The sequence below is a fragment of the Pinus tabuliformis genome, chromosome 3_1 (genome assembly GCF_031772625.1).
Source record: "Pinus tabuliformis cultivar Carrire ecotype Pingquan chromosome 3_1, CPIR1, whole genome shotgun sequence".
Classification (NCBI taxonomy): Eukaryota; Viridiplantae; Streptophyta; class Pinopsida; order Pinales; family Pinaceae; genus Pinus; species Pinus tabuliformis.
The window spans coordinates 952,939,732-952,966,531 of record NC_142301.1 but is presented as its reverse complement, the minus strand read 5'-3'; the positions used below and the strand labels follow the sequence as shown (position 1 = coordinate 952,966,531).

The 26,800-nt window shown below is 37.7% G+C and overlaps 1 protein-coding gene across 3 annotated transcripts in view; it reads right to left on the bottom strand.

Moving 5' to 3' along the window:
* Positions 1–2,347: 2,347 nt before the first annotated feature.
* The window catches only part of LOC149190943 (glycine-rich RNA-binding protein 4, mitochondrial-like), a 62,237-nt gene continuing 37,784 nt past the window's right edge, over positions 2,348–26,800 (bottom strand). Inside the window, exons 2-5 of one of the 3 annotated variants that reach the window (XM_089412313.1) lie at positions 12,217–12,271; positions 3,352–3,420; positions 3,061–3,167; positions 2,348–2,936 (exon numbers count right to left, since the gene is read on the bottom strand). In XM_089412313.1, the coding sequence (XP_089268439.1) occupies positions 2,835–2,936; positions 3,061–3,167; positions 3,352–3,420; positions 12,217–12,235 (297 nt within the window). In that variant the 5' untranslated portion in view covers positions 12,236–12,271 and the 3' untranslated portion in view covers positions 2,348–2,834. The remainder of the gene's footprint in view (positions 2,937–3,060; positions 3,168–3,351; positions 3,421–12,216; positions 12,272–26,800) is intronic. The other 2 variants (XM_089412311.1, XM_089412312.1) reach the window with 2 other exon arrangements.

Genomic DNA, 26,800 nt, shown 5'->3' with positions numbered 1-26,800 from the left:
AGGCATGGGGATGGATAAGTAGTTGGGGAAGCAAGAAGTTTGATTGTTTTTGTTTTTTGAGTTGTTTTTGTATTTGTTTTAAACGATTTATTGTATTTTTTCCCTGATTTAAAATTAATTGTTTTTGGAAATTTTCTAACTTTTCTAATTTTACTTCTCTCAATTATTTTTTTAATTAAGTTTTTCCTATAGTTTTAAAATTAAGGTGTTTTTTCTTTTCTTTTTCTTTTTTAAATTTTTTATTCAAATTTAATTTTCTTTATTTATTCTTTTATTTTATTTTTATTTTTTTTCTCATATTCAAATAGTTTATGTTTTTCATTTAGAATTTTTAATTTGAATTTTTTCCTCATTTCTTTATTTAAAGGCTTATTTGTTTATTTTTGTTACCATTACATTTTTTCATTTTCTATGATTTTATTTGTAATAGTGATATTTTTAAGAAGTGATTTTAAACCCAAAATGTGCTACTTGTATCACCACATTTGGATTTAAAGATTTATTTCAATTTTTTTATTCATAATGATACCAATTGTCAAAGTCATTGTGTCAAACAAGTTGTAATATTAACATTAAAGAAAAAGTGGTGCTACTACTAGCACCCCTCTTCGTTTTGAAAGTCAATTTTATCATTTTTATTTAGAATATTACCAATTCTCAATTCCACAATTCAACCAAGTTGTAATTTTCACCTTAAAAAAAGATGTGATGTTGAAAGCACCACTTTTTGTTTTGGGGGATCGATTTCATGTTTTTATTTGCAACTTTATGAGGATTTATGCCATGGTGGAAAAAAGGGGTAATTTTAACCCACATAAAAATATTAAAAAAAAGGCAACTCAACTAGCACCACTTTTTGAACTAGGACTTTGATTTTAGTGTTTTTGAAAAAAGATATGATGATTTGAACTTAATATTCATTTTGAAGTCATAGTTTTCGTCAAGTTGGTAACTATGTTATAAGTGAAAATCAATGGAAGACACAAATAAATGTTTTCTCAATAATGCATTATTAGTGTTTACCAAATAATTCTAGATATCCATGAATTTTGGTAAAAATCAAAAGAAGATATAGAATCTCATCTTATTGAAAAAAATAGAATAACTAAAATAAAGTCTAAATTTGATCACCTCTCTACCAACTCTACGCCACTAAATTTAGTTTTCCAATAATTATTTAATAAAAGCCTAAATATGATGAATCCAAACTTATGAATATATTAGTGCATTACCATAGAAGTTGCATTGAATTTCCTAGAAAACATTGATTGTAGCATAAAGCTGAATGACTAGAATGTTAAAAACACAAAATTAATACCCTTCAATGCACCCATTTGACAAAGCATAACCATTATTAATTAGTTGGGTCATTCAATCAATGACATATGTAGATTGGGTATTCGATTTTCTAGATTTAAATACTTATTTTTTAAATGTTTGATTTAGATAAGTAAGCACATAAATTTTCCTTATATCATAATTTAGTATAATGGAGCATGTTTGTTTCACATGTTTAAAGTGCTTATTCTTCAACCAAGATGTTGTAATTGGGAGATATGTCTTACCAGAAACAACTATCCTTCCACTAAATAGATGTTACTAAGCATTATCTAATCAATAAAAAAATTCTAAGACTTGTACCTACACACGAACCATTAGGCATCCCACTTAATCTTAGGATGGCTATCTCTTCTGCCCACCTTTCCCATGACTTACACATGATCTTAACCATTATAAATAACCCCCTTATCCAACCACACCAACTGATAAGATGCATATTTCTAAGAAATTTGAACATCGGTAGAGAATTTACAATATTCTTACTTCACAAACCAACCAACCAACCATATCAGTTAGAGGACCCATTCTAAAGTTTACAAAAAAAGAATGTCCCTTTGATTACAAAACCCTTCTTTACAACCAAGCAAGGGAAAACAAAAAGGATCATGGTTAAATCCTCTACGTCAATGAGCACGAACAAATCTATGGATATACATTTAACAGATACCAAATCTATGTACATACAATTAACAGATACCATGATAGATCGCTTCAAAATAAATTAAAATCTCAAAATTTGACAAGAATATGCTCCACAGCTCCAGCTTTATTTCATTAGGAAGATTACCAAGTTCTAAGCTGTACACTAGGGTTCAGTTTTCATTTCAGAACTAATTACTCATTATTTATAATTATTATCATTTACATTATTTTCTATATATTTTATTCATAACAGGTGCACTATAAAAACATATTAGAGTGATCTGCTTGATCAAGTTTTCTAACAATTAGATGAACACTGACATGCATTTTGGTGCAATCAAGAACGATGTGATAAATTTGAACATCTCTAACAAGCTCAAAATCTCTCAATGTGTCGTGGAATATATATTTCTTTGTTAGTCGATGTTTATGAGTTTATCCCTGGGGCTGGTACTACAGCCTTTTGGAAGAGCACTATCCTGACGAGATCTAGTGTTTGCAAAGTTTACATGAATATTCCTGTCATCCATTGACTGCAAAAAGAAGTGAATCACATGTTACTTTCCGTACATATCCTCCTTTGGATGCAGACAAAAAAGAAATCATCTGTTGATGTGTAGGCCGAGGATCTCTATGGACAATAGGAGAATTTTACCCAGCCATCCACCACCTTCAGAGCATTAACAGCATCTGTATTCGAGTCATCTGCTTGATAGAGTTTCCTAACAATTAGATGAACCCTTGCATGCCTTTTGGTGCAATCGCTAATTATGTGCTAAATTTTGACATCTTTATCAAGTTCAAGATCTCTTAATGTGGCATGGAATATATATTTCTTTGTTAATCAATGTTTATGGGTTTAGGCCAGAAGCTGGGACTAGCCTTAGAGGAGCACTATTCGGACGAGCTCTAGTATTTGCAAAGTTGACACGAATATTTCTGCCATCCAGAAACTGCGAAAAGAAGCGAAGCATATATTACTTTCCTTATACAACGTTATTTTGGATGCAGACAAAGAAAAATAATCTGTTGATGTGTACGCCATGGATCTCTAGAGATAAAATATGAGACATTTACCCGGCCATCCATCTCCTTCAGAGCATTAACAGCATCTGATTCAGAAGAAAATTGCACAAACCCAAACCCCTTTGACAGTCCACTAGCACGATCGACTATCACTCTAACTGCAGGAAAATACAAGTCAGTTCATAATTATTTAAGTTCGAACTATAGGCTACTTCATAACATGTAGGCCAAAGACAGAGCATCAGCAAAGGATTTGTTCATAACATGTGGGTCAGATGCATTACGCATAAATTGATTAGATACGTTTACATTTTACAGTAAAATCAAAATGCATGCACATACCTTCAAGGATTTCACCATAAGGTAAAAATGCATCTCTCAAAATTGTCTCATTTGTATCAAACGAAAGCCCTGCGATCAATTAAATTGGCATTTAATATAAGACACATCTATGACGTCACGCAACCCTACAAGATCCCACCCAATGCATTTAAATACGTGTCCCCAGCATGCTTGATATAGAAAGCTGGCCAATCAACAAGTTATTACTTATAACCTAATTCTATGTGCCAATCAACAAGTTGAGTGAATTGTCTAAGTTGCATAAACATGATCTTGTTTGAAGTCAAATTATTCTTGGAAGCTCTGTCAAAGTTATACTATATGTTAGACTGCACCAGAAATTGAAAGAGTGAAGCAAGGATTACATTTTATTCAAATGATACACATAATAATACAAGATATATGACCATTGGATGCATCTTCAAGGTCTCTTGGATTCCTTATGATGGTTGAATTCCTCACCCTAACCCTAATGGATTAGGATAACTAACATTCCACCCCACCTTTAATCCAAAAGGGTTATTTTGAATCCAAGCAAAGACATTAGAAATTAGAACAGCTATCAATGGCTGAATGTGCTCTCTAAACGTAGTGGTTTCGGGATCACCACAAACCAAATCGCTAGCAAAAGGCAAAATCTTCTACTAAATGGTGGTCTAAGGTTGACTACCAACTCTAAAACTCAGCTCTCACGCTCAGCATTTCCAGGAACATTTCAAAATTTGGCTAGAAGTTGATGACTTCTGTGGATTGGAAGTGCTCATAAATGGCAATTTGAAGATGACCACAAACTGATGGTGGTTTGAAGATGACTGCATATTGTGAAACTTGGCTCTAAGGCCCAACTACTGAAGAATGTATCTAGGTTCGGTCTTCATTAAATGTATTTGAGTCACAATGAATTGTATTTATCAAAAGAATGAAAAAGAAATTTTTATTATTATTATTATGACTTGTTAAAGCATGGGTTCCATGCTTGGGTCATCATGTTTTAGGTCAAAGTCTCCATTGAGGAATTCTAGGATTTATTCCGAGTCATTAGAGTCATTGTCCATTTAAAGAGACCCTTGGGCTTTTGAATCATGTAAAAAGAATTAATATTGAGTCAAATATGCTATTTGTCCCCTCCACACCAAGTCGGCCTCAAGGAGATCAAGTCGGCCTCAAACTGGGTAATTCAACCTCACCAAAAGCCTATATATTGAAGCAATTCGAATTCATTTGGAGCATTCACTCTCACACACACAAGTTCGATATCCAAAAGAAAGAGTTGGAAAAGTGCAAAGTAAGGAAGGAGGGCTAAAGGAGTGTGAAGTTGGAGAAAGAGGAAGAAAAAGAGAAAATCGAAATTTTGGGTTATCTATCTCTCTCGTGTGGATTCCTCTAGGAGATCGAAGTCTCTCTTGTCAAGTCGAAGTTGTTGTTGTTGTTGCTGCCAGTTGCTGGGTCGAAGCTGCTGCTGCAAGTTGTTGCTGCTAGGTCGAAGTTGCTATTGAAGGGTTATCATCTGCAAGAAGGAAGAAAGGGTTGACTTGGTGTGGAGGAAGTTTGGGTCTAGGTCAAGAGTCTTGGATTATCTCAAGGAGTCTCAAGGAGTTAGTAAGGAAGAGTTGTTGACTGGGTTTTCCCCTAGATAGGGGTTTTGCCCTAGTTGTTTGCCTATAGCTGATGATTGTGATATTTGTGCTATTGTTTTTGTTGAGAAATCTAGGGCATCAAGTTGTTAGGTGATTTCTCTTCCATTAGTAATTGCTTGTGAGTGCTTTTTACAACTTTACATTAGGATCTTCTTTTCTTTAGTTATTAGTGTTCTTCATCAAACAGCTACCAATGCATGAACATAAATAGACAAGAGACACGGAATGTAGGCTATGAGCCAGGGCCAAAACCTCTCACTCTTTGAGAGGAAAACCCGCACAAATTCTTCTTATAGAAATTCCAATTGACGAATACCAAAACCAAGACCCTTGACCTATTAGCCACTCCAAGACCAAGACAATAGTTCTCTTGACTCTCTTCTGCTCTTTTCTTCTTCTTGACTCCTCTTCCGCTTTGAGCTTCTTAGCTCTGAGACATAGCATTAAAAACAAACTGAAATCGTCTCTTATCTTAGCATAGCAACGAACCGTAGATACACTTGAGATGGCACCGAAACACATCACTGTAATGTCACCAAAATGTGATCACTGTAGCAGCAACGCAGCAAAGATAGCACCAAATCTGTGAGACTGAGATAGAACCGAATCACTGGGATATGTAGTTTCTTCATAGCACCGAACTGTGGTCTATATACCCTTGTCTGAACTTTATTCTTCTGTTGTAGCACCGAAACTCTCTCAGAAATACGAACTTTTGTTTCCGTGGTAAGCCCTAAAAGATCCTCGTTGCCCCTTCATTACTTATCCGAGTTCCTTCTGCACTTTGACATCTGAACTTGTCCCTTTTCTTGTCGCTGTAACTGTGATCCGAATTTCAGAGAGATCCAAGCTTGTTTTCTGTGGAAATGTGAATACCCTACACATATATATAGTGGTTGTCCCATATAAATGAGCCGACATATGAATTCGAATAGTTGTGTCTCCATTAGGTGAAGCTGACATAAGTTCTTCACTTTATCTTGAGGCCGACTTGAAGAGGAGTAACTAGTGCTTGTCTTGGAGGGCTTCTTGATAATTCTATAGACTCATATACATTTGTAACATGCCCAAGAAGGGTTCTTCATACATGGCATTGACTCTATTTGACTTTTATGACAAATCCTAAATGCTCTCAATGGGAGCCATCTAAAAATAAAATGTCTTGCTCATGAAACCCATGAAGCAAGCATACAATCATTTTATTTTTCTTCTTTACATCAATTACATAAAAATCACAATTACACAAAGTCATTATGAAGACCAAACCTAGTTACACTTTTCAACAGTTTTGGTAATTGCTTGATGAACTAAAAGATAAAAGAACATAAAGATAAAAGAATCACAAGTAATTATCTATATAAGAAAATATTTCTTCCTCTCTGATTTTCTAACACCAACCGGGAACATTTCCTGATTTCTTTGGAAGTTGATGTCTTTTGCTAATTTAAGTGCTCACAAAATGGTGATTCAAAGATGACCACAAACTGATGTCTAGCAGAAACTGTAAGTCTTCTACTAACTAGTGGTTCTAGGAAGACTACAAACCAAATCATGCTCCTGGCTTTGAAGTTTGAACCTATTCAGGCTAGCTTGTTCGTGCTTCATTAATAGGGATTCAAATTAGAAGTCTCCCTGTCAAACACTTATATCAGCAAATGGAGGGTGCCAAGTTCTACCATAAGAGACCTATTTACAATGCAATTTAACTGGTAATATTGCAAAAACACTATTTGCAAGTTACCATTACTTGATATTTCTTCTGAAGCCAGCTTTCAACATAGTGTCATAGAGACACCTAGCTAAATTCTAATTAAAACCCTCCTAATTTATCACAAACCAAAATGTCAGTCCACAGATCTTAAAAAGTCTAAACCATCTCATAATAATAATAATAATTCAATCTTTGAAAGAAAGATAACCTAAGTTGCATTGAAATGGATACGGGAACGGATACAGATACGAAATTTGAAATGGATACGACAAATTTTCAAAAAATTTGTATACGATACGACAAGGAAACGGTATGTATATATATATATATATATATATATATATATTACCATTCATCTTTTAGAATCTAGATTCTATATCTAAAAATACATAATCATCATCATGAATTCAACATAAACAAATCATCATCATCAATTCAGCATAAACATTGTCATCATCAATAGCGTTTATTATAACATTCAACATATTATCATCATCATTAGTAATGTAATCAGAAATGCTACAACCTTTGTGCTTTTGGGTCCAACTCCTTCAAAGAATGTGTCATGCATGGCATATGGTATCTATTTTCCTTGCATAACAATTAAAAGGCCCATGGGATCATTGGGATATTCTGTCAAGACCTATTTGAACATTTCAATCTTCTCAATGTTAGCTTGGTCTCTTGACTATATGCAGGCAAAAGATTGGCTAGAGAAGATTTGTTATATTGGAGGGATTTATGAAATCAAGAGAAAAATCAATGACAATTCACAAAACCTTAACCAAACTGAAAATTATCGCTCAAATAAATGTCTTTATGAAGGCATCAATCAAACCCTTTTGTTTGTAATTTTGAACATCTATCTTTTTCTGTTTGTATAAATTTTTGAACAAATTTTCATGTGTTTTAACATTTTAAAGGTGGATTCCGATCACGATTTAAATCTGGAAACAGATCCAAAAAAATTAAAAACCCTTGGAAACGTATCCAATTATGAATCTAAGTTTCCAATTTTTTGAAACGGCACAAAAACGTTTTTACGGCGTTTCGGACAAGGATCATATCCGTTTTGGAAATGGGGATCCGCGTTTCCAGCAATTTCTTTAGGCGTTTCCAGTAACTTAGAAGATAACAAAGAAACCCAAAAACTTTGATGCATGTGTCCCTTGATTCAGAATATAGTGTCCCAACTGTATCTACATTGATTGCATATGTGACAAGTATTGCCCATTTCTCATACCACACCCAAAACTTTGATGGTTTGAAACTTTCAAATGATAGGTCATCAATTTCAACTGCTGGGCCACCATGATCAGAGTTAAAATGTCCCTGGGCACAGTCTTTTGAATGGCCATCACAAGGGAGTCACAGTACACAAGATCGGGGAGATGGCCAAATTGACACACAATTTCCAAATATGCAACAACTTCAGATTCTTTGCCATGTCCAACAAAAGAGCATGGACTCAAACAACCAGGAGAATGGGCCTTGATGGGGTGACTCACAAGGAGCACATGGAAGTGGATACCACAATGGGCAACGCAACCAAAATGATCTTGAGAGGAATTAAAGATAAGGGTCATTCTATTACTAAAAAAACTAAATTCAGACAAAAGGGTTGGGCGAAGGAAACATTGCATAATATCAATAAAGATGAAATCAAGCAGTTTAACAATGAGTGGAATACAAAAGCATATAAAGCTTTGCCTAGGTGGAAAGAATCCCGTGCACAGATGCTCGACACTGGAAGTATGCTACGAATAGAATATATATAATGTAAAATTATGTAAAGGATAATAATCATAAATAATAATAACTAGTAATTAGGTTGAAGAGGCATGTCTAAATGAGACATGACTCTTCATGAAGAGACACTTGCATGATATATAAGCAAGCCTCTCGTTCTCATTGTAATTCATTCATTCATTATCATTCTTATTCTTATTCACATATTTAATATAATATTTATATCCTCAATGGATAACTTCATATTCCAAGTCTTCTGGAGTAATTAATTTATAGAAGGAACTTTGTTCTCTTCATTTGGTATCAGAGCAGCTCGATCCTTTGGCCGCTTCACGCTTCACAAAACTCGCTCTCCGATCCAGGTCCTTGACCATCAAATTCGTCAATGTCGTTGCCGTTAAAGTGTTTCGCTACCAGTTCTGGAGATTCTCCATACTATTGTTAGGCCTTTGGCCATTTAAAAGATTCAAAAAAATAAAAAATATAAGAAAAGGAAATAAAATAAAAAAAAATAAAGACAGATTATATAAAACTAAAATTAAATAAAAACCGCAGCTTCAAGCCAGCCCAGCCTCATCAATCGTACGCATTTGCATTCGCATTCGCATTCTGCAGGCAAGACCATTAGTCGGATCTGGGTCGAATCTCCTTACGCTGCCGAGTGCTGTCAAGTGAGTCATTGTCGTGGCTGCTTCCCATTGTCTCAGCCATTGTAGCTGTCGCCATTCAATTTAACAACTACAACCACTGGAGGCAAACCTTCCCGCACGGCGATTATTCCAGCCACCATCAAGACGGTGTCACAGCCACAATCATCTGCGGTCGTTGTTTCAATTGTCGTCCAGTGGCAATCCACAGCCTAACAGGCTGCCAACGTCACACATAACCTGCCAAACATCTGAAGCAATAGACGCCTACGTCGCCGTCCAAAGCCATAGCCGAACGCTACCTTTGCCAGCATTCATGCTGATCTTCCTCAAACCCACTGGTTCCACTCTTCTACCCACCATTGTAACGCGTTGCATCTTGTTCGAATTGGCAGAGCGAACCATTATCACCTGCTGCCTTATAAAGTTATATGCAACAAAAGATATTTTGATAACATTGAAGAAAAAAGGTGTGATCCAAATAATTTTAATCATTCAAATCTGAAGATTGTAACCGTACCAAGAGTCACGTCTCATCCAAATTTTCTAAGAAAAAAAAATATTATTATAATTATAAAAAAATGATACCATATAAGCTTTATATAGTTACATATAAAAGGAAAAGTGGGTCTCAAAAAAGTATATAAATTTTATATAATTATAATTTTATAATATATATAAATTATAATTATATAATATATATAATTTAAAAAAAAAAGGAAATATTTGGAAATATATATATATATAGAAAGGTATTTATTTAAAAAAAAAAAAGTATTTAAAAAAGTATTTAAATATTTAAGAAGTAAAATGGAGATTAGTAATGAAAGGTTTCTGAAAACCTTTAGTAAAAGTGTTGGTACATTATTTAAAATCAAAGGATCACTCGCAGGAAGAGATATCATAATCTCTATCAGTCCTGCTGAAAAAAGTAATTATGTTAGTCCTAAATGTGCTAACCAATTGGTGATTCCTGAATCAAATATAGTTGAAACGAATTTTTTTGGTGCATATGACAAACAATACGACATAAGCAATCTACACCTAAGTATTGGATATTACACTTTTACCTCGCAATTCACCGTGAAAACCTTATTTCTTGACGATAGTGACATTGTTTTGGGATCACCCTAGATGGAAACTCCAGGATCTGTCATCTTAAATATGAAGAAAAAGTTTTTAACATTTTCTTACAAGAAGAAAATAACACTCCAAGATGTTACACTGAAACCAAATTCAGTAACGCCAGAAGATATATCAGATATTTCAAAAGTAATTTCTCAAGAAGGTAAAAAAGTATTACAAAATATGCAAAATGAAATTGACAAAATCACTGTTGACAAAAATGAAGAAGTTTCTCGACTTAAAAACCATAGTGAAAAATTACTGACGCAAATTAAGAAACTTAAGAAGGATAAGACGTCATTAGAAAACAAGGTACAACAACTTATCGAGAAGGAAGCATCAAATGTAGGAATTCAAGTTGAAAATAAGGGAACGAATACCGATCCAATGAATATGACAACTCAAGAAGACAAGTTAGTTGAAGAAACGACACACTTAGATGTTGCAGTTCAAACAATGAACATCCCCAGTGAATGTTCCATAACCAACTCAACAACATCTTCGCTAGAAGAAAATCTAAAAATTGCCACATGCCCAATAAGGGAAAGTAAAGTCCCATATCGGCATCCAAATCATGAGAATAGACGAATCAACCGCGCTATGTATCAGGACCATTTAGACCAGAAACAACAAACTGATGTTCCAGATAATAGTGATGTAACCTCAATCCAGTGTTATGCTAACAAGTCGCTACAAAATTCCAATAATCACAATACTACACAGAAGATTAATCTAGGATGGTCTGATTCCTTCTCAGTGCGACAATTTTGTTTGTCACTTAGAAGATCATATCAGCTTGTGTCAACGAAGATGATTGTCCCGAGAAAGAAAGTCATTTGAAGCCGAAAAAGAGATCAAGCCTTTTTCTTCGACAAGCTTTGAGGACAAAGCTTTTTGAGGAAGGAGGCAATGCTACGAATAAAATATATATAATGTAAAATTATGTAAAGGATAATAATCATAAATAATAATAACTAGTAATTAGGTTGAAAAGGCATGTCTAAATGAGACATGACTCTTCATGAAGAGAAACTTGCATGATATATAAGCAAACCTCTCGTTCTCATTGTAATTCATTCATTCATTATCATTCTTATTCTTATTCATATATTTAATATAATATTTATATCCTCAATGGATAACTTCATATTCCAAGTCTTCTGGAGTAATTAATCTATAGAAGGAACTTTGTTCGCTTCAAAGCAGTGTAGGAGAAATGCTTCAAGTAAGCTTGCACTCCTTGGGCCCTTATCTATCACCAGTAAATAGGATAAACAAACTCAATACCAAACACATGATGGCCAAATATCAACAAGTTATTCCACAATCTCTGCAAAGTAGGAATACATAGTAGCCATAGGGTAGATTCCCAATGCAGTCTCCTGATCCTGAAGGCGAGGGCGAGTCTCCTGTGAAAAGAAAACCAAGTGGCTTGATCCCAAGGAAGAAAATTGCAGCAAAAGGAGGCCGCGTATCTCAGGCAGAGAACTGGGCAAGACAATGAAATTTTGGAATGTGTTTTTGAATAGAAGAGCATGCACAAAGGTGAAAAGTAACACAATTTCTACGCACAGACCAAGAAATGGCCGCAGACAGAGATGAGGAAATGCCAGACCTGAGCACAGCTCAAATCTGGCAGGCTCTGGAGAGTGCCCAGGCTCTGATACCACTGTTACACTACACCAGAAATTAAAAGAATAAGCATGGATTATGTTTTATTCAAATGATATACATATTAATACAAGATGTCTGACCGCTGGATTCATCCTCTGAGGTATCTTGGACTCCCAATGACAGTTGGATTCCTCACCATAACCCTAATGGATTAGGTGTCTAACACTAAATAAAACCAGAAGTCTCTTTTTATAGTATACAAGAAAGAAGGGTAAAATAGGGTCATGTTAAAATATTAAAAATCTATCCAGCACTATGGGCTATTGAAATAATACTAGAAGTAATTTTCCAAAGATTGTCTATGCTTCAGAATTAACCTTACAAGTTCCCATCCAATGCATTTAAGTACGTGCCCCCTTCATGTCTGATATAGATATCTGCATTTTCAAGAAGGTAACTGACGGAATTAGTTATTACTTATATCCTAACTTTGTGTGACAATCCACAAGTTGAGTGAATTGTCAAAGTTGCATAAACATAATGTTCTTCGGTCACCTTATTCTTGAAAACTCTGCCATAGTTATACTATTCAAAACTAGAACTCACTTATTTTTAAGTATACAAGAAAGAAAGCTAAAATAGGGTGATCTTAAAACATTAAAAATCTACCCAGCATTATCAGCTATTGACATAACACTAGAAGTAACCTTCCAAAGATTGTTTACTTTGTGTTTCAGAATTTTTTTGAATATATAGAGTTCACCAGTTATGATGTAGCAAGCACCAGGAGTAACCCAATCAAGTTGCAAAATATGATCTCTTTCTCTTGGAGACTAGCCATGCCTGTTTTACAGATCAGTCTCCTTCATCCTATAACCACAACTTCATACATGTAAAGAAGACGATGCAAGTTAGCATGCAATGCAACCTACTTCAATCACAAGGAAAAATGGCAACGCACTTTTTATACTAGGTACCTCAAGTGAGACAATAAAGCATGCATAACACCAAACCTCCCGTGTGGCAAGTCTCATATAGTCAGTGCCACATGATGGCTATTGCTCTTATCCACGAGGTAAAAGTCCACATATGCTTTTGGACCACCAATGCTTGGTTCCAGCAACTTGACATGTTTATCATCAAGCTTGTGAAGATGTAAAAATGAAAAGTGAGTAGGAAATTTATCTGAAAAACACATCAATAGACACAAGGGATGAGCCAGGTCAGTGTAGGTGGGGCACTATTACATCCCCCACCCAGGTTTGATTCCTCAAAAGAGAGACAGGTCTGTCCATTTGGAGCCAGCACACTGCTGCCAGGGGGCTATTGTGAAGTAGAATTGTGGTCATTAAGTCGACCCTAAGCTCAAGCCTCCGAGTGTCCAATGGTTTCCCACCTCTTGTCAGGTGGTGGATGCTTGAAGCCCCAACAGTTGGCTCGATTGGTTGAACCATCTACCCATATGTTGCCAACAAGGAGGCCATAGGTCACAGGTTCAAATCTGGTCAAGTCCCTTGGGATTACCAGCCACTATTGTGGCTAGCAGTTGAGCCACCTTCCATCCAAATATTTTCTGGGGAGGAGGGGGAGATACTGCTAGTTTCCTTCAAAAAAAAATGGTGGTGGACAATTGACAATTGTTTTTCTTCAAGCATCCTACCAAGGGAGTTTTTCTTAAGGCATCAATCCCATTGTGTTTATCTGACATCATATCCCAGGACACATAAATAGACGTAGTTTGAGTATCAACCAAATTGGAAATTACTTCCCAAATGCACTTTGAACTGATACATTCCAAGTATTGATCCCCCCAAATGCAACTTTCAATAGATATCCATCGATGATCATCCTTAAATCATTAGAAATTTACACAGAATATTTCCTAAGTAATGTATCAACTACATTGCAAGCTAGGAGAAAAAAAATTCTCTATCCTGCTATCCTGCTACCCATCCATATATAGGGGTAACCCTAGGAGAAAAAAATTTCTCTACATTGCAGCTTGCCAGCCAGCAGCCCTACCATGATCCATGGATAGCCAACCTCAGATGCCTCTCATCCATTCTGGTTAGTGCACTTATTGACCTAGCCAACTCACTATGTCACATGGTTCAGGTTTAAATTCGAGTTCAACAACGATTAAGTCTGATTCAAATTCGAAATTTCTGATAAGGTTTGGATGAAACTAGAATATTGACATAAAGACCTGTCCAATGTGCGCATTGTGAAGAGCAGAGTCTTGAACCTGTCATAGTTGTCACCTGAGCAAAACAGCGAATTTGAGGTCAATCTACAGATTTCAGAAGGCCTATCCTATGTGTGCATTGTGAATAGCCAAGTCTTGAACCTGTCAGTTGTCACTTGAGCAAAACGACAAACTTGGGGTCAATCTACAGATTTCAGAAGGCCTGTCCTATGTGCGCATTGTGAAGAGCCAAGCCTTGAACCTGTCATAATTGTCACCTGAGCAAAATGGTGAATTTGATGTCAATCTACAAATTTCAGAAGGTTGAGGCTTGAGCGGGGTTTGAGCTGGAGAATGGTTTACACATTTTTGGTCATGCAACAAATGGAACAAAATGTTGACATCCACTATTTTTTTAATTAAACTAGTAAACAATAAAACCCTAAATCCATGAACCTTCAAAAATTCGCTCGAAATTCATCTTTAAATTGGTTTACAGTTCAATTTCTAACAGATTAAATTTGTGAAGATTTGCCCTTGACATTCGGTGAACTTGAACGAATTTAAAGAAACTTTTGAGATTCGCCAAATTTCGAACCCCAAGGTTCAAATTCGGCAAACCCTATGACGTAGCCTACTCATACGATGAAGGTGGGTCGTCTATCGTGAGGCACTTTAACCATTTTTTCGTTCCAGTCATTTCATTTAATGTTGAAGGCATTCTAGCATGGATCATAAATTGTAATTGGATTATAGACCGTTATTGGTTGTGTACTTGTTCCCATACTTCTCCTTGATGGTTATCATGTGTCCCTAGTCCAATGTGACCTTCCTTAGCATCTCCCTTTCATTGTCTAGAAGGGGCACAATTAGGAGGCTCTGATGATGGTATTGCTCCATGTTATTCATGCATAACACTCATCATCATTCCCCTATGTCCGTTATCCCATCTTTTGATTGGTTGTTGTTAGTTGCTCATACTAGTTCCCTATTGGCCTCGTCTTATGAGAAGGGGTTAAAAATACCCGACATTGATGCAGTTATAAGAAAAGAAAAAACATAAGCCAAATGTTAAAATGCAAAAGAATGGCAAGGGATGTAAAGCAATCAAAAGCCAATTATAGCTTGAGCTCTACCCCCTCTTATATAGCCACTCATCCCTGAGAGTATCCATGCATATCACACCTATCAAAGTAAAAGGAACTCTCTTTGAACATCCTAACTTAAATGAAGCGATAAACTACCCATCATTATAGAGGGATTATATTATCGTTATTATTTGATAAATCGATAAACAATCTATATCAAAGCAAGAAAAAAAGGGCAAATGTGAGGGCTTGGAAAAACAAAGGCCAAGGAAGCAAGCTAAAGCAGTTACCGCTCCCTCAACTAAGGCACTCATGGACAATGGTTTGCATAACTTGGTATAAGACCATGACACCTGTCATGAAGTAAACACTGAGCCATAACACCTATCATTTGAAAGAGTTGGCCTAGGAACTATTGCTTCCCCAAGGGTTGAAAGGACCTAATAAAGTCATCTGATAAACCACCAATACCTAACTGTGGTAACTTGTGCACAATCATAAGCTAGTAGGAAATTTGAAGTTGATGCATGTGACAAGTACGTTGATGGCTTTGACATTGAATATGGTCCACCTTAATGCTTTTATGGTTCTTGTGCCCATGACGTCGATCTCACATTATTCTTTGAGTATGTGTTAAATGATTCTTCTAGGTGTATCCAAGATCCCTTGAGGGATGAGATGATGCTTTTCCAACTCTTCATGGATGATGTCCAAGCACTTTGATAATGATGCAGTGCACTTTGACAGAGGACGTTGGGCACCTTTTGAGGTACGTTGACCTTGATGGTGACTTGGTATAGTTGATGAGCCCCTCCCTTAGCCTTGAGACCTTGAACATTGGTGATCCAAGCTAGAACTTTGCCTGGAGATTAGGTGTGCCTAGGAGATGATAAAACAACCCCCAGACCAGCATTGTACTTTGTTGATGGGCGTTGTTCTTCTCTTGATAACGATTGAGGATGATGATGACTTGGTATCCCTTCGGAGGGAATTTCACACTTTATACGCTAGTGACATCATGCCTTAACATGATGATGTCACCTTTTTGATGCACTTCTTGATGACATGGGCTTTCTAGAGGACAACATTGGTCTTGAGAGAGTTTTCTTTAGTAGTGAGGCACCATTTTGATGAGGATACATGACTTTTGGGATGAGACAAACCCCTGGGGTCATCCCTTGCACCTTTTCATGGAGAGAGATACAATTGGAAAGATGAAGTCACCCTTGGAGGCTTTTAGACTCACACATGAGTTAATTGAGGCTTATTCTCATGTTATTTCATTATTATGGCTATCATTGGGGGTCGGCTTGATGACCTATTGTTAAATTTGGCAACTAGGGCCAAACTCCACCTTGGACAGCTCATATGATGTAGCTGATTTTTTTATTGGATTCCTCTTTCCAAGAGGTGTAGGATTGATCTAAACATCATCTCATTCTAACATGTAGAAATGGAATTATGAATTTATTTTGTTTATGGACAATTGTCAAGGTCGTCCAGTAATCTAATGTAGGCTCAAAAGCCCATCAATCAAGTTTATTCATCCTCAACGTTGCATATAAATAGAAGGAGCATCTACCTCATTTGGACATCAATCATTCACACACATCTCTCTCTCTCATCTGATTGGTTCGTGCACTTTTCTGGGCAGCCTCTCTCTCCACACATGCGAAGGACAAGACAGGGATTTTTTGTTTCAACATTGACCGAATTTTAGGGAGGGTTGACCAGCGTTGACCGAGCGGCTATTGACTTTATTTGACTGTGTTTTTTCTTGGAGAATCTATGTTTGGGCAAACCGCATTTCTGGGAACAAAAATCGAGGCAATTCGAGTTGTTTGACCAGCGTTGACTACAGGAAGGGTTGACCGTAGGTTTGACTTTGCATTGACCAAGTTTGACTAAGTTTTCGAGACTATTTTGGGCTGATTCAGATGACTGTTGGAGGCCGAGTTGACTGGGTTTGACCAAGCTGTTTTGGAGGATAAATTTGGCCCTGTTGTCCAGCATTTACTTTCTAGTTGGGGCTTCGTGTGGCTACTGTTTGACTGGACAGATTTCACTTTGATTGGGCAAGTGAATATTGCATATTGTACTCTCTCTATGTTGAACTTTTGAAGAATAATAAGAAGAATTGATCAAAGGGTTTCCCCACATTGGGGTTTGTCCCTAGCATGTGCCAAATATTGTGTCCTCTTGTCTTTGTTTCTCTTCTAGTGTTTTTATTTATGTTCTATCTGCATTCACTGTCATGTTAATGTGATTGCTAATCTAAAAATTGATGGTGAGCTAATAAGAAAATTGAAGTAAATTGCTCTTAAGCATAGAACATACCATTGTTATCTAAAATTAACATGGTATCAGAGGTGAAGACAAAGCCCAAGCAAGAGTGAAAAGAGCAATCACTAAGGAGAGAAATCACTGAAATTTGTTAGACAAGGACAAGAGTCAATGGCTTCCGCATCTTACTTCAAGCCTGATGACAAGCTCAATGATAAATCTGATTATCATGCATGGAAGAAGTCTCTTGATTTGACTTTGGAGAGAAGGATGTTATGGACTATGTGCAAGGAAAGATAACTAAACCTCCTTCAAATGCACCGGCTGCCGATAAGACAAAGTACAAGAAAGGTGAAGTCAAAGCAAAGAAGATCATTAGGGATTCTATTAACAAGCATTTGGTTGCATACATCTCTGATTTGAACACATGCAATGAAATGTATGATAGGTTGGTTGGCATGTTCAAAGCTAGCAATGCAAACCAAGTTCTCTTTCTCAAGAACAAATTGAAGGACATAAAGAAGGGAAGAGGTGAAGATATTCAATCCGACTTCATGAGGATTACCGAATCAAAAATGATCTTTTTTTGATTGGAGAAGCTATTGCTGATAGGGAGCTCACTCTAATTCCCTTGGAGGATTCCCTCATGAATGGCATGTGTTCAACACTACTATTCTTAACAACGACAGGATTCCAGGTTTTGAAGAATTGTTGACTAGATGTTCTCAAGAAGAAACAAGGATGATGGAAATGGATATGCCTTCAAATAGGAATGATCCCACTGCATTCTCCGCTCATGCTAAAAAGAAGAACAATGCAGGTTCAAAGAAGCAATGTCAAGGAAGACCGGGTTTCAAAAATGGAAGGAAGGGAAGATGCTTCATTTGTAACAAGTTTGGTCGCTATGCTAAGGAGTGTCTTAATAGAAGGGATACACCTCATGATGATGACAACCACAACAACAACAATTTCGGGGGCAACAACAATCAAAGGAATGTCAGATTCAACAATAGAGGAAAAAGGAATGCTCTCCCTACTCAACATGGAAATGGTCGCCCTCCTAAAAGATCAAGAAACTCCAGGTATGATGAATCTAATGTTGTTGAGGCCCACGGAGCTTTAAATTGACGGTGAATGGGTGCACTGTTAAGGCACTCCTTGCGATAGGTCACTGGTTCAAATCCCCCGTGGGTGCTTACCTACCCAAAAAAAAAAAAATCTAATGTTGTTGATAACAAGCAAAAAGAATTTTATCTTACATCTGCCCTCTCTACTGCCTCTCCTCCGAATACCTTGGGAAATTGGTTGATTGATAGTGGTGCCTCAAGGCACTTCACTGGGTATAAGAAAGCTCTTTCAAATCTGATAGAAAACGATACAAATTTGGAAATTATCCTTGGAGACAATGCCACCTATCCCGTGAAGGGAGTTGGGAATGTTACTCTTCAATTGAATCAAGGTAACACCATGCATCTACAAGAAGTACTATATGTACCTGATCTAAAGAAGAACCTGGTATCTATCTCGGCAATGGAGGACAAAGGATTCAAGGTGGCATTCATCGACGGAAAGGTACGTGTGTGGAATAAAAAATCCAAAGATGCATTTACAATTGGATTCAGGGTTGATATCCTATATCAAGTTGAAGGAAGCCCATTAGGAGCTATGTCTTGCGACGCATCTCTTCATTCAGAATTATAGCACTGGAGGTTTGCTCATCTACATTATAAGGCTCTACCCAATGCAAGGAAGATGGTGACAGGTATGCCTAAATTTAAAGTAGAACATGAAGGTGTTTGTCAGGGATGTGCCAAAGGAACATACAAAGGGACCATTCCCCACAAGTGATAGCAAGACTACCGACATATTGCAATTGGTTCATTTTGATCCATCAAATGAGTTCAATGACTATTGTGGAGAAGTTGGCATTAAGAGGGAGACTACTACCGCATATACTCCTAAGCAAAATGGGTTGTTGAAAGGAAGAATCGTTCTATTATAAAAGCCACTCATGCCATGCTTCATGATCAGAGCCTTTCGAAGTTTCTATGGGCCGAAGCTGCCAACACTATTGTGCAATGTGTACGTTCAAAATAGATGCCCTCATCAAGCGTTGGGCTCCAAAACTCCCAAAGAAGTTTTCACCAGTAAGAAACCTGATGACTTTAGAGTTTTTGGTAGTCCCTTATATTTTCATGTGCCGAAAGAAAAGAGAAGCAAATTGGATGCATCTGGGAAGAAAGGAACATTTGTGGGCTACAGTGAAACTTCTAAGGCATATAGAATCTATGTGCCTGGTTAAAGAGAAGTGGAGATAAGTCATGATGTCGCCTTCGGTGAAAATGCTACCCTCAGGAAGATTAGTAACCTTCCTATTCCAAGGAAGGAAAAAGAAGCAAATTCAGGAAAACAGGGAGAACTACAGGATGAGCAGATGCCCAATGTTGAAGGACCAATGGATCCCATTGATCCACCTGCTCACAAGCCCTCCTCCTCGAAAAGGAGACCCTCATGGCTTAGGGAAACTCTCGAAGATGCTGCGAGACATGTTGCATAAGGGGGACATTTCGTGAAAGTAAGAAGCCAAATAGGTACCAAGGGTACTTCACTGCCATGAGCACCATTGTTCAATCTGAGCCTTGCACATTCAAAGAAGCTGTGAAGCACCAAGTTTGGAAGGATGCTATGAACAAAGAGTGAGTCGATTATGAAGAATGATGTCTGGGATGTGGTCCCTAGACCCAAGGACAAATCCGTTGTCACCTCGAAATGGCTCTACAAGATCAAGCATGGAACTGATGTAAGTGCTGAAATGTTCAAGGCCAGATTTTTTTCTCGAGGCTTCTCTAAAAAGGAAGGTATGGACTACGATGATATATTTTCACTTGTTGCCCGATATATCACCATCTTTTCGATTATAGCCCTTGTTGCCTCACTACAGCAGATGGATGTCAAGACCGCCTTCTTGCATGGTTCAATTAACGAGGAAGTCTATGTAGAACAACCCGAGGGGTTCGAAGTTCAAGATCGTCAAACACATGTACGCAGGTTGAACAAAGACCTCTATGGGTTGAAGCAAGCTCCCCGAGCTTGGTATGAGAGGATCGATAGTTATCTAATGAAGCTGGGATTTACGAGAAGTGAAGCTGATCCGAACCTTTATTTTAAGGTTGAGAATGATAGACCTCTCATCTTGGTACTTTATGTGGACAATCTCTTTCTGACATGTGCAGACCCTCTTATTCATCAATGTAAGAGGGAATTGGCTTCTGAATTCAAGATGAAGGACCTAGGACTGATGCATTACTTCCTAGGGTTGGAGGTCTGGCAAAAGTCAAGTGAATTTTCCTTTCTCAAGGAAAATACATTGTGAAGCTACTTGAAAGATTTAGGATGGTCGAATGCAAGTCCGTGACTACTCCGATGGAACTTAACTTCAAGAAGTTATGCGGAAGTGCTACTAGGCCCAATTTGGGAAATCATTCTGAGTATCGTCAACTCGTGGGGGGCCTGATGTTCTTAGTGAACTCCCGTCTGGATATATGTTTTGTAGTGAATACATTGAGTCAATTTATGGTCGAGCTTCATCACATACACTAGATTGCTGCCAAGAATCTATTGAGATATCTCTGGGGCACAATCACATATGAACTAAGATCCGTTGTCAGGAATGTGAGGCTCCATGGTTATTCTAATGCTCACTGGGCTGGCAGTGTGGTGGATCGTAAGAGCACATCTGGATGTTGCTTCTCTCTAGGTTCTGCTTTGATATCTTGGATGTGCAGGAAGTAGAAGTCAATTGCTTTGAGCACCGCTGAGGCTAAATACATTACTGCAAGTATGGCCTCCTGTGAAGTTGTTTGGTTGAAGAAGCTCTTTAGTGAGCTGTTTGGACATGTGTTGGATACCACCGTGATCTATTGCGACAACCAAAGTGGGATTCGTCTTTCTAAGAATCTCGTGTTTCATGACCGCTCCAAACATATTGATATCAGGTACCACTTTTTCTGGGATATGATACAACGGGGAGCAATAAAGCGCAGTAATATTGGGACTGATGATTAGGTCGCAGATATTCTTACGAAGCCCCTAGGGAAGGTCAAATTCTTAACCTTCCATGAATGACTTGGAGTCGTGGAGAGACCCTCTTATGAGAGTCCCGTATGAGATGGATATTGAGCTCTGAGAGCTCCGAGGGGCTTGGGGTACTTCTTGGAGCAATGAGCGACCATAGGGTGAGTGGTTCACCTTCCCCTAGTGGTGCGCGATGTATAGGGTGAGTGGTTCACCTTCCCCTGTGATACCCCATGTTGAGATATGCATAGGATGAGTGGTTCACCTTCTCCTACTCGTACATCCTACCCATGCAATCTGGGACTCATGGGAAATACCTCTCATCTGGCCGATGAGTAGGGCAATGAGGATAGGGACCATAGTACTACCAATGGGCGCATCGTGTACTACCGTACTCCCTATGCTAGGATGTTTGATATTGATCTGGGATCAATGGAGACTAACTTCGGGTCAGTGGAGAGTAGTATGATACACTGTCGATTATTAGAGACTGACTTCGGGTCAGTGGAGAATGGTACGATACATTCTCAATCATTTCTTCTTCATTATTTCTTCATGGTTCAACAAAGCAAGGATGACAGGGATGGTACTGATTGTCAGATGATTTGGCAGGTGGAGTTCTTCTTGTTGAGAGGGAGTGTTAAATTAGGCAACTAGGGCCAAACTCCACCTTAGACAACTCATATGATGTAGCTAATATTTTTATTGGATTCCTCTTTTCGAGAGGTGTAGGATTGATCTAAAGATCATCTCATTTTGACATGTACAAATGGAATTATAAATTATTTTGTTAATGGACAAATTGTCAAGGTCAGCCAACAATCTAATGTAGGCTTAGAAGCCCAACAATCATGTCTATTCATCCTCAACGTTGCATATAAATAGAAGCATCTACCTCATTTGGACATCAATCATTCACACACATCTCTCTCTCTCTCATCTAATTGGTTTGTACACTTTTCTAGGCAGCCTCTCTCTCCACACGTGCGAAGGACAAGACAGGGATTTTTTGTTTCAGCGTTGACCGAATTTCAGGAAGGGTTGACCAATGTTGACCAAGTTGTTATTGACTTGATTTGACTGCGTTTTTTCTTAGAGAATCTCTATTTGGGCAAGCCGAATTTCTGGGCATAGAAATCGAGGCAATTCGAGCTGTTTGACTAGCGTTGACTGCAAGAAGGGTTGAGCGCAAGTTTGACTCTGCATTGACCAAGTTTGACAGAGTTTTTCGGGATTGTTTTAGGCTGATTCAGATGATTGTTGGAGGCCGAGTTGACTGGGTTTGACCAAGTTATTTTGGAGGATAAATTCTGCCCTATTGACCAGCATTGACTTTCTAGTTAGGACTTCATGTGGTTGTTGTTTGACTGGACAAATTTCACTTTGATTGCGCAAGTGAATATTGCATATTGTACTCTCTTTCTCTCTATGCTAAACTTTTGAAGAATAATAAGAAGAATTGATCAAAGGGTTTCCCCACATTGGGGTTTGTCCCTGGCATGCGCCAAATATTGTGTCCTCTTGTCTTGGCTTGTCTTCTACTGTTTTTATTTATGTTCTATCTGCATTTACTATCATGTTAATGTGATTGCTAATGTGGAAATTGATATTGGCCTAATAAGAAAATTGAAGAGAAATTGCTCTTAAGCATAGAACATACCATTGTTATATAAAATTAGCACCTATCAACCTTGTATCATTGATTTAGGATTTTAGCATAATTCAAAGGAAAATCAACTTGGTTTCCCTCATATAAGTAAGGGAGTCGATTTCCTCATTGGATCATTGTCACACCTTGGAACATAACTTTCATTAGTGATTTTTCTTTCTAGTGCTCTATGAAGGCCAAGTTGAGTGACTTTATTGGGTGGATCTTGTGATGTTATTTGATCTCTTTCCATGGATGCTTATGGTGGATCTTGAATGTTGCATGGAAAAGTAAGTTAATTTATTTGCATTATCTTGGTTTTTTGTTCCATGGAATATATGTTCTTGTGCTAAGTTATTTTATTTGGTATTTGTTTCATTGGCCCTTGTTGAGATAAACCCTTCAAGTATTTGATGTTGAAAATAATAGCGAGAAAGGGTTTCTTGATTTGTGCCTTAATCAAAGAAACCACAACGAGTTTTTCCTTGAACATGCACAAGTTCCTATGAATTAGGAGCTAATTCCTAAAAAGTAGGACAAATTCCTAAAATTTAGGGCAAATTCCTAAAAGTTAGGAGTGCAAAAAGTAGTTGACTAATGCTACTAATTAGTGGTAGCCGAGTTTATTGCCTTCTAATGCAAGTTACTTTAGCATGTGCTAGTGTCTCCAAGCTCCAAAGGGGGTTAGCCAAGTACCTTATTAGGTGGTTTCAGCCTTAGAGGGGATAGTATGTCCAAGGTACATCCCTCTAATGGGGGTGGCAAGTGACAAATAAGTGAGATGGAGTAGGGAATGAGAGGGGTAGCCCTGGGCCACATAGTGGGGCATAGGGGTAGCTAGATAAGGGGAGGCCCACATTGGGTATGTAATGTATAGGAGGGAGCAGTCGTGATACATGAGGTGCCCCGGCCTTGATTTTGCCACCCTTCTTTAGATGCCTTTTGCCTTTTATGAATTTTCTTTAATAATTGCTCGGGGCTCGAAGGCCAAGAGCATGATGTGTAAGATATAGCAGTGATTACCCCTTTTAAGGTAGGGTTTCATCGCCTTCTAGGGGTTGGGAAATCATGGGTTCCTAAAAGATAAAGGAGGCTCCTCTAGGGTCTATGGAACCAAGGTGATGGCCATGGGTGGGATAGGGTTCATGTATTGGCTTTTGCCCACGTGCTAATTATTTTGCCCCGACCATCTTTTGCATTTTGTGGTACAATTTCCTGTTAAATGTGGCCAATTATGCTTTTTATTTTTCTTTTAATTGCTTCAACCTCCGGAGCATCATCCGAGGCCTGACCCAAGGTGGGGGCAAGGGGGTAGGGAGGCTAGCCCTATGTGGACCTAGAATGGCAATGTGGACCCAGGTGGGAGAAATGATGAATGGGGGTATAGTGAGTGGAAAGGGAGTAATATGTGCGGGTAAAGGAACAGGACCACACACCCAAAGTCGGGGTTTTCCAAGTAGTACCACCCTAGAACCAAACAGTCAATAAAGGAGATCCCACAGGACTAAGATTCAAGGGTAACAACCAAAAGAGATCAATGAGACAAGAGTACAAACTAAACCCACTCGTTCCGCCAAATCCCCCCATCAATCCATACCCAGAAGTATCCATGATAAGTAAACCCAATACTCAATTATCAAATGACAAGACATACCTTTAGATTCGGGAGGCCCACCTTCAAACATACGATAAATACAGGTGGGTGAGGGACCACATGGTAGTCTCTAGTGGTAGAGAAATGGCACAACGAACTAGTAGGAGGCATCAAGGGGTTGTTGACTGTCGGTTGAGGCTCATCATTGAGAAAAATTTCTCCTAGAGGATATCACCAACAAAGTGGTGGGAACAGGTGTAGTTGGTTGAGAGATTCTCTCCAACTAGTTAGCCTCCTAGATTAGTGCGTGGTTGAGATATTCACTCAACCAAGAGATTGCATGTCCAAGATAGACTAATTATCTTGAGACATTGCTTAATGTATTTATAATGTATCATCATTCTTTGTGAATACACAATTCAAGCTTAAAGCCTTTTCTGCCAAAGTTTTTGTCTCTCTTATATTATTTTGTTTTCATTTAATTATCTTTAGCAGCATTCGGTCGAGATGCGGAAATCACCACAGTGTACAAGGACTACATCAACAGAGCACAAGGATTAGCAAACCTGAGATCGAGATTCCATTTCCACTTGGTGCACAATATCAATGGTTTTTAAAAAGTTCTATATGATTGTTTTGTTGTAATAAATTATCGAACTATAAAAGTTAAGAAAATGATGTATATTTGTAAATTTCTTGACTATTGGCATATGTGCCTTGAATTATTGTATGACTCTGATGTTAATTGTTAGTATTCAAATAGATGATTAATTATAAAAGAAAACCTCTTGTTGTCGCCCGAATTGTACAGACACCGCAACAACGCTCAGGACAAAGGTTGTCACTCTGATCCCCACCCACTCCATTCTAGTTGTCTCCCAACAGCAGGTTATGGCGGGTAGACCCTATGGAATGAAGTGAAGGAAAGCAAGTTGAGAATCAACTTGCTTGGGAGACACGGATGAGTGCCTTAGCCACTTGGTTGAATTTAAGCAAGATTATTGATTAAATTAGATTTTTCTATTATGAGACCAATGCCTTAATGGAGTCACAAATTCTTGCTTCTTATGAATTGAAACCAAATGACCGGATGGACACCCGCTACTTGAATGATTGACTAACCTATATGATGTGCAAATCCTAGGACCTATGTGAGATGCAGTGATCTTGGTAAATTTTAGTTAAATGCCTAGTCTAAGTGTAACCTTCCTTTAACTATTTTGAAGTTGGGCTCCAAGGTAGGTTGTGGGAAGGAGGCTAACAGGAAGCAAGCTAGGGCCTGATTAACGATACCTTATGTTAGGCTTCTATCACCAGATGCCTCTAGTGCTGCAAAAACTATGGCTATGACCACTGTAAAGTCACCGTGTTAACCACCGAAGAGTTGCCGAGAACCCTCAAGCTAGATAAGAAGGGTTGACCTATATCTCTATCAACCTAATTTATGCTAAGAGGTAAATTATTAATGCGAATTTAGATCTAAAATGCTTATGCAAGAGATTATTAGTGAGATTTATCTTGAGTTAAGATTTTATTAAGTTGTTTAAGTACTTTGATTAGAATCCTTTTAAGAGTACTTATCAATAGTGAAATGCAAATCTTAAACAAGATAAAATTGCTTACGAATACGAGTGCAAATTTCAACAATATTTCACAAGATATCAAGTAACCCAGGATGTCAAATGCTAACAATAGTCAATCAAAATGTCGATCACAAATTTATGACAGTTTATATCAGCAATAGTACTTCAGAAAATTCAAATTTATCAATGTTGTAGCAGCAGTACACAAACTACTTCAAATGACGAAAACTACTCAACACATTGAAGCATAAAATTTCCAATTTGACCAGCAATGTAAATTAGCTTCTTTAGCACACTTTACGATGGTTTATTCAGTGATATTTCAAGTCTGATTTTAAGACTACAGCAATAAGTAAAGACAGATCAGCAAGATAAAAACAGCCCAAGATAGATAATCCAATATACCGAAAATAGCAAAATGCACCAAAACTTGAAAATTCCAATTTTAAGGCTTTCGGTGAGTTTGACTTAGCAATTTTCAGATCTGATATGATTATTACAACAGTGAGTT